The sequence below is a fragment of the Telmatherina bonti genome (genome assembly GCF_933228915.1).
Source record: "Telmatherina bonti genome assembly, chromosome: 15".
NCBI lineage: Eukaryota > Metazoa > Chordata > Actinopteri > Atheriniformes > Telmatherinidae > Telmatherina > Telmatherina bonti.
In genome coordinates this window covers 25330080-25339009 of record NC_136613.1, presented here as the reverse complement: position 1 = coordinate 25339009, position 8930 = coordinate 25330080, and the positions used below count along the sequence as shown (strand labels likewise).

The 8930-nt window shown below is 41.0% G+C and overlaps 1 protein-coding gene across 1 annotated transcript; it reads right to left on the bottom strand.

Moving 5' to 3' along the window:
- Positions 1-2656: 2656 nt before the first annotated feature.
- LOC306766435 (frizzled-7-A-like) lies at positions 2657-7267 on the bottom strand. The gene has a single exon (XM_079254202.1). The coding sequence runs from the start codon at positions 6846-6848 to the stop codon at positions 5142-5144; it is 1707 nt and encodes a 568-aa protein (XP_079110328.1). The 5' UTR covers positions 6849-7267; the 3' UTR covers positions 2657-5141.
- Between the last annotated feature and the right edge of the window lie 1663 nt (positions 7268-8930).

Genomic DNA, 8930 nt, shown 5'->3' with positions numbered 1-8930 from the left:
TGGAGGGTGTGTGGTCTGTTGAGCTGGAGGCAGAGGGTGAACTGAACCTGTTTAAGAATATGTTCAGCTCATTAGCTCTGTCCAAACCTCCATCAGGCTGGTCCCCCTTTAACTTGAAGCTGGTGATCTTCTTTATTCCAGACCACACATCCCCCACGTTGTTCTGCTGGAGCTGACTTTCTAACTTCCTCCTGTAGTCCTCCTTGCACTTCTTAGTTTGTGTTTTAAGTTGTTTTTGTGTTGCCCTCAATAACTCCGTCTCTATCCCTGAAGGCTTCCTTTTTGATGTTCAGCACTTTTTTCGGGTCACTGGTGATCCAGGGTTTGTTATTGGGGAAGCACCTCACTGTTCTTGTTGGGACAATGCTGTCCACACAGAAGTTTATGTAATCTGTCACACACTCAGTCATGGCATTGATGTCGTCTCCATGAGGTTCACAGAGGACGTTCCAGTCTGTAGCCTCAAAGCCTCCTCTAAGAGCATCTTCATCTTCAGCAGTCCAGATTTTGATAGTCTTTGTGATGACTGCTTGCTGCTGAACTTGTAGGTGGAGGTGAGAAGAACAAGATTATGGTCAGATCTTCCTAATGGAGGCAGGGCAGAACAACTTTATCCATTATTCATATTTGCATAAAGTAAGTCCAACATCTTATTTTCTCTGGTGGAGCAGCTGACAACCTGGTGGAATGTTGGTAGAGTTGCAGAGAGAGAGAGACGCTGTTGAAGTCTCCGGAGATTGCTATGAATAAGTTTTGCTGTGTTTGCAGCCGAGCAACGACGGAGCTGATGACGTCACAGGCTGTGTCTGGTGCGGGACCAGGTATTATGTAAACCGCTACCAGAATAACACAGGTAAACTCTCTGGGTAAATAATATGGACGGAAGATCACAGCTAACAGTTCGATTAATGAAAATTAACATACTTTTCAGAAGCCTGACATTTGACATTTCTTAAAGGCAGGCTTAAAATATCCTTTTTTTTAATCGATCTTTTGTAATATTCTAATTTTCTGAGACACTGCATTTTTGGTTTTCATTATCTATAAGCCAAAATCATCAAAATTTCAAGAAATAAACATTTGTAATGATTCACTTATATAGATTCATATGTGTAATGAATCTATATAATATTTGGGTTTTGCATTCTGAATGAGTGACAAAAAATATTGTTCATATATATATATATATATATATATATATATATATATATATATATATATATATATATATATATATATATATATATATATATATACTGTGTATATATATATATATATAATGTGTGTATGTATATAAACAAATATAGGATAGATAGATAGATAGATAGATAGATAGATAGATAGATAGATAGATAGATAGATAGATAGATAGATAGATAGATAGATAGATAGATAGATAGATAGATGGATAGATAGATAGATAGAATACAGTGTAAAATAACTGAATAAAAAGATCATGTGTAGAAGTTTGACAAATTAGTCGTAGACTGAATTTAACATTGCTGACCACTAGAAATCAGTATCACACAGGCAGAGTTGAGACTGTCTTCTCCTTAGTAACTCAACTGAGCCCCCTGCTGGATGGTTTAGGAACATCTCTAACATGCGGTAAATCACTGCAGTACTCTCAATAGCCTGCTGTGATGTGGCACATTTACAAAACTGGGTCATCAGTACAGGTTAAAGTTAGAACAAAGTATTTGCATCAATGCCGGTAAGAATTAAGGGCATGAAGTGGACAGAGATTCACTAAAGAACATGTTAATAGTAATTTGCCAGTTTAATACATGAGCAGGAATCACTCATTTTGTATTAAAAAGCAAATGTTTTGTCAATTTGCTTTTCCAGTTGAATGTTCAGTCTTAAGAATCAGATGTGTGGCAAATGAAAAGAAAGGTCTAAACATTTAGCTTCTATGGTGAGGTCATCCAGTTGTTGTGATTTGCTGACATAGTGCCCCCTTAGAGCGACATTTTAATTTCGCACTATTCAAATGATCATTTTGATCATTTAATGAAACATGGCTATCTCACTGGGTATTTGTCTGGGAGCACTGGCACATCCAAACGGCACAAGGGATCATTGGATGATTTGATGATTGTGGAAATGTCATCTGTTGTGGCCTTTATAGTTAATCAATGAGGGACTTATGCAAGGTATCAGTCACGTCTTCTCCCACGGTAGTTTTAGACTTTGTGAATGAACACCATGGTACAGTGATGCTGTTCCAGAGGCATTTTTTTCCCTCTATCTTTTCAAACCATCTATCAGTCAGACTTGCTTAAAGATTTTATTGGACATTGCACCAAGTTCATATCCACAATCTAAAAAACAAAATTATTCTTTGGCATTATGGTGAGTTACAAAAACAAACTGAGCTCCAAGTGAAGTTGGATAAAACTGGTCAAATTAATCCTGAGTGACTAAATATTGTTTGATAAAAGCTAAGCTTCCCACAGGGTTGCCTATAATCATGTCAAGTCATGCCCGTGCAGATTATTTTCCATTGACAGAAAGTAGGTCCACTTTGCCTGAGATTATGGCAAATTTCTCCTTTACTTGTTGACAAAATAACTCAAAATATGGACAAAGATCCAGACTCTTAACTACAGGTTTTGTATTACCAAAAAAAGACTGGGATCAACACATTACAAACTTTATCAATTTTATTCAAACTGTACACATACAAAGTGTTTATCTTATATTTTAAAAAAAGAAAAAGGTTTAAAAAAAAAAAAAAAGACAAAAATGAGTACACCCCCCCCATAAATACATTATGCCTTTGAAAATCTGGTTTATTTGCTTGATTGCAATGTTCAGATAAAAATACACATAGAAACACTCATATTCCTTCTGAAAAAGGTACAATACAAACATGTCAGTCTGGTATCATTGACACTGGCAGATCTCAGCTGTCTCAAGACAGTAACACAACTAGTGTGCTTTGTGTTGTAAAACTGAAACAACTGCGTCAAGTGAAGCGTTGGCCTGCTTCTTAACTCAGTTCTTCCAGTGGAATTTAATCAGGGCTTGAGGTATGTAGTACATTCACATGGGAAAACATGGCACTGTATATATACAAACTGCTGTTATGTAAAAGATGATTGGTATAAAGTATGCACATTTTTTAGTATTAATATATGTGAATCAGGACACTTTTTTTTTTTTTTTTACAAATTATAATAACTAGAATAGCAAGTCTATAGAAGCTCATGATGTTGAGCTGTCCCTCATTGCTGCAGAGTGCTCCCATTCATTACTTATGAGTGACACATGCAGAGGAAATGTGCTAAATAACCAAAAACAGAGGACTGTGGCAGTCAGGCGCAGCCATGAAGCAACTCGCTGCCTAATTTCACTGTTTGGTTTGAGAGGTGAACACATTTCGAAAAGCCAGTTTACAACAGGCAACAAAAGGACTTTATTATTTTTGCTACTGATTCATCTGTCACATATGATGTATTAAGTGAAGACATCCTACATGTGAAGTTTATGGAGTTAAATTAAAAACTACTTATAAAACTACTATAGAAAGTACCTGAACTTCCTCATTCCTGTCATCATTTCTATGACAGCATTGTGTCCCTCTCCTGCAAATGCTAAAAGTTACATAAAAAATGTTTTTCCTCATGATGTAGCTTTGCTGAGACCATGCATAGTCCCATTTAATCTATAAGCACAATCAAATTAGTACTTTTAACCTCTTGTGTCATGAGGTGACTCTGTCCCCGATCATGCTAATCACTGCACCGTCTGTCTCCGCTGAATTCTTCAAATAAAAATATTCCCACATGGCTGTGATATTTGACCTCTTGTACATCTCTCCAACCCAGAACATCAAATGCAAAAGTCCAAATGCAGAGAAAATACATGCAGCTTCTCTGCAATCTATACTTCTATGAAAGTAGCCTAGACACTAAAATATCAAAGTAAATAAAAACATAAAACTGTTCAGTCTGCTTGTGATAACCATATAACACTGCATTTGAAAACTAAAGAGTGTAAGGCAAACTGAGCTACACTGAGCAGAATACAGGTGTGAACTTGTACAGCCATCTTTATCCAGGATAAAATAACATTAGAGCTCCTGGACAAGCATTTGCACTCCCAGGGATTAAACCTGGCTCACTGAAATTGTGCTTTGGGTGTCTCATAAGCTTAAAAAAAAACTCTTTCTGGTGGGGCATCCAACAGTAGAGGGACCACACACAGAGAGACCAACAATGAGCTGTTGTGTCTCAGTTACAGAGAGAGAAGGCTGTGTATGCGTTTGTGTGTGGTCTCTTTAAAATGCTAGAACCAGGTTCAATCTGTAGTGTAACAGCCATTTTCACACTTACGATAACTGTGCAAACCAGTACATAACTTCATTCGTCTTCGGAGTGAACATTCAGAACAGGAAGTGAATATTCATCAGTCCAGCAACTGTACCGCCTGGAAACCATACCAGAATGTCAAACAGGTTAAAAAAAAAAAAAAAGAAAAAGAGAAAATTTTGATTTCTGGGCAGCCACTTGGCACATAAAAGACTTAGACTGAATTATTCTTCCTATTACACAAAGATTGTACTCTGCAAAATCTAACATGTAGTAAAGCTTTCCAGTCTTTAACTAAAAGCAGAGTGTGGTCAGAGTATCCATAATTCATGAATTCACAGTCAAAGAGTATGGCAGTTGCAGGGATCAAATCTTTGACCTTTTTAGCTGCAGTATAGACACACTGCTTGACACAGTCTTTTTAACTTACCCATTGGCAAGCTCGGGAGTGAACAGAAAGTACATTCAAACTGTAACATAAGGATAAAAATTGATAATATGCAAAGAGTAACTTCACCAGTCTGGCATTACAGTCCAGGTACCAGTGTGGCCTTTTACACCAGTTTATGGTCCAACGATGCAAAAGCCGTGGTTGTAGGCGTCTGATAACAAAAACAGGAAAAGCAAAAAAAGGAAAGAAATATACGGAGTTTGTCCAGTCTCTTTAGATAATTGATAAAAGTTTGGTTGTGAACCGTTGCCGCAACCTGAAAACACAAAAATCAAATAATAAAATACCACCAAAAGTATTTAAATGAAAGCTATTTGACCTTATGGTGTCGTATCCAAAACTCAGTGGCATTGTGCCTTTTAATCCTCCAACCTTCACACTGTCGTCTCTCCGTGGTTACCGTTGCTAAGACGTTTGTAAAACCTCCGCCATGACTGCAGAGTCTTCCCGGACCAGACCCAGAAGCCAGAGGTGATGCCGACTATCATGGTCATCAGGTATTTGATCATGAACACGGTGAAGTCCGGAGTCATGGGGGCGAAGTTGTGAACTGGACATGGTACGGCGAAGCGCTTACAGGTCTGCATGTGCCAGGTGCGCTCCCAGTGCTCCCTGAAGGCCTGTTCGTAGAAGTAACAGGCGATCACTATGGTGGCCGGTACCGTGTAGAGCACACTGAACACGCCAATCCGAACCATCAGCTTTTCCAACTTCTCCGTCTTGGTGCCGTCGTGTTTCATGATGGTGCGAATCCGGAAGAGGGACACGAAACCTGCCAGGAGGAAAGAAGTACCGATGAACAGGTAGACAAAAAGCGGAGCCAGCACGAAGCCGCGGAGGGCGTCCACATTGAAGATTCCCACGAAGCACACTCCAGTCAACACGTCGCCGTCCACCTGGCCCATGGCGAGGATGGTTATAGTCTTGATGGCCGGGACCGCCCATGCAGCCAAGTGGAAATACTGGGAATTGGCTTCGATGGCCTCGTGTCCCCATTTCATACCAGCCGAGAGGAACCAAGTCAGGGACAAAATCACCCACCAGATGGAGCTGGCCATACCAAAAAAGTACAAAACCATGAAGAGGATGGTGCAGCCCTCCTTTTTAGTCCCCTGAGCCACAGTCCTGTAGCCGTCCAGCTTGAACTTATCCACGCAGACGACTTTGTCCTCCAGGAAAAATCCAGCAGCATAGGCTACAGCCACCATGAAGTAACAGCCGGATAGGAAGATGATGGGCCGCTCGGGGTATCTGAACCTCCTCATGTCCACCAAATATGTGAGGACTGTGAATAAGGTGCTCACACAACACAGAATAGACCAGATGCCAACCCACAGCCGGCCAAACTTAACCTCATCCTCTCGGAAATACATGATCCCGCTTGGTTTTGTGGGTTCACACGGAGCACCACAGTCTTTGACCCCCATAAATCTGTAACCCAGGTAGGGCGGCACCTCCAGCTGCAGAGGGCAGGAAAACTGGTGGTAGGGATTGTGTTGGGGAGGACGCTGGTTCGGCTTGTCAAAGTTGGGGGGATGGGTCCCAGGGTGGGGTGCATCAGGAGATGACGAGGATGCCGGGCTGCTGGGTTCGGATGTGTTCTGGCCCACGCAGATCTCACCGGCTCCGTGCACGGGGAAAGCCTCACAACGGAGCCGCTCTGGCCACTGGAAGCCAAATTTATTCATCAGAGCTTCGCATCCCTGCCGTGCACGCTCACACAGAGACCGACATGGGGGGATGGCCTGCTCCAGCACGGTGCAAACTGGGGCATACATGGAGCAGAGGAAGAACCTGAGGTCCGCAGAGCACTGGACCTTAACCAGCGGGTAGAACTGGTGCACCTCAAGTCCGGCGTCCTCTTGGTTCGTGTGGCCCAGGAGGTTCGGCATGATGGTCTGGTTGTAGGCGATCTCGTTACAAAGCGGGATGGAGATGGGCTGGCAAAATCCGTGTTCCGGGACAGATATTCCACTATCACTGCTGTAATGCTGAGCAGAAATGCGTGGAAAAGACAACCCGCACGCCAGCCACATGATCCGCAGCAACATGGAGCCAGTGGTGAACCTGGCTGCCGCCATAGTTGAGGAGGAGAGGGGGGAGGGAAAGAAAAACTTTGATCCAAGTAGGGCGACTTAAAAACGGCTGGAAACAAGGGAAAACAGCTATAATTGTTCCAGTACTTATCTTCAAGTCCTCCTGTTTCAGTTGCCTCGGCTTGAGTTGACTTTTCGCTCGTATTTTATGATGATAAATCCAAGTAAAACGTTCATCGTGTCATGACTTCTTAATGTTCTTTGTAAGTGACTCCAAGCAGTCCACTCTCACTCACAGTCCGCAGAAAACAACACTTCAAGCCCCGTTTTCCTGAATAATGCAAAACCAAAAACGATTCCAACGTCTTTTACACGTAAAGGTTGTAACTTAAAGGTAGAACGACTAACCCTTAAAGCAAAAAAATGGCATATACGTGCAACATTTCAGGCTAAACTTTATGCTAAGCGTCGGTTCACATGCAGGACGGCTGGAAGTCCAGAGGCTCGCTCTCCTCACTCAGTGCGGATTCCACCGGTTTCCAGGCGCCCATTCCATTCACGAGACGCCCCCCCCTTCTCCGACAGAGCGTGGGGCGCCTTGAAACCGATGCCGCGTCTCAGCCAATCCCAGCCTTTGTTTTCCTACAGGATTCGCTCTTGATTGGTCTTTATTTCTTTACCGCAGGAAAATATGTTACAGTAATTACATTACAAGAGATATTTTACCCAAATAATCAATTTTCTGGTGAGGGAAACGTGTATTTTTACTGAGCACTTGAATTTTTTCCCATACTATAAGGAGCATTTTTGCCTACTTTTCGTGCATTAAAAACAAAAAAAAGAAAAAAGAAACATGTAACTAAAGCTTGGTCAAAGAATGGATGTCTCTTAATGTAATCTGCAAAATTATTCATTTTGTTCTTCAAAAATTTTCATGGCCACACAACAACTGAACATGATAAAATATTTTAAAACTCGAAAGTTGAATAATTAATTTAAAAAGAATTGGAAATGCAGCTTTTTCATTACTCAATCCCATCTAAAGTGAAAGACAGACTTTAAAACATATATGGAGAGCAGCTATGTTTTAGATTAGCATGTTTTGTAACAGATTGAAAAAAGATTACTTTTTTTCTGAAGATTCCTTTTTTATCTCAACATTCATGTGCTATCTTTACATATTTTCACTTTCTACATGAGTGATCACATTCAATGTGCCATTATATTTCTATGAAAGGCAGTTTAGTCAAGACTATTTTTTAGACTGCAGCTGTGAAGCTGAACTCTCACCATCTCCTTGCAGTCTTTACACACAGCCACTCAGTGTGTGAAGAACAAGTAAACACACTTCAGCACAGTGAGTAAACCATAAAAAAACTCCATGAAACTCAAAGTTTCCTTAGTTGTAAACAAGGACAGGTACTTTATGTGGTCAGATGATAATGTGTCTTGGGAAAAAAAGACAGATGCAGCTCATAAGTGTTTCATCATTGCAAGGATTGAGAGCAACAACAGCCAAAGCATCTGTAATTTTGAATGGTAGTATGATCAATCTGAGCACAGCCGACCTGGTGTGGGAGGGGTTGCGGGTATTCCTGCACGGTGGCCCCACTGCATTTGGTGTGTTTCTGCCCTGCGTGAGATAAAAAGGAGGTGGGGGTGGGTTGCAATGGGGGAAGGGACAGGAAGAAGAAAAAAGGTCAGTGAGGGCAGGGGGAGAAGGAAAATGAGTAGGATGAGAGATTCAACAAAAAAAAAGGAGTCAGTGGATTTTTTTCTGCTTGCCAGTATAAATGTCTGACCATAACATTAATCAGGAAACCCATAAGAGGAATTTTTATGCTTCTTGCAATACAAATGATAGTAGTAGTTCTAAAAAGACTGGAAAGTTTGTTGAACTTCCAACGATAGTCATCTATACAGGGAATACTTTGTTTCCATAAAGACTAAGGCAAATCAAAATGACACAGCGTGCAAATTGTTAGCTCTTAATGTGTGCTGTGTATGTGCTGTTGCTGTGGTTGACACAAAGAAATGTGAACAAACCACAATTTTTAAGTCCTTATCCAAGCATAAACTCATCATAGAGTTTTAAATATAGCTGATAATCAACCCTGAAAATGCTTT

Excerpts from the sequence above, each read along its gene's own strand:
- LOC306766435 (XM_079254202.1), bottom strand. The coding sequence starts at position 6,848 with ATGGCGGCAGCCAGGTTCACCACTGGCTCCATGTTGCTGCGGATCATG.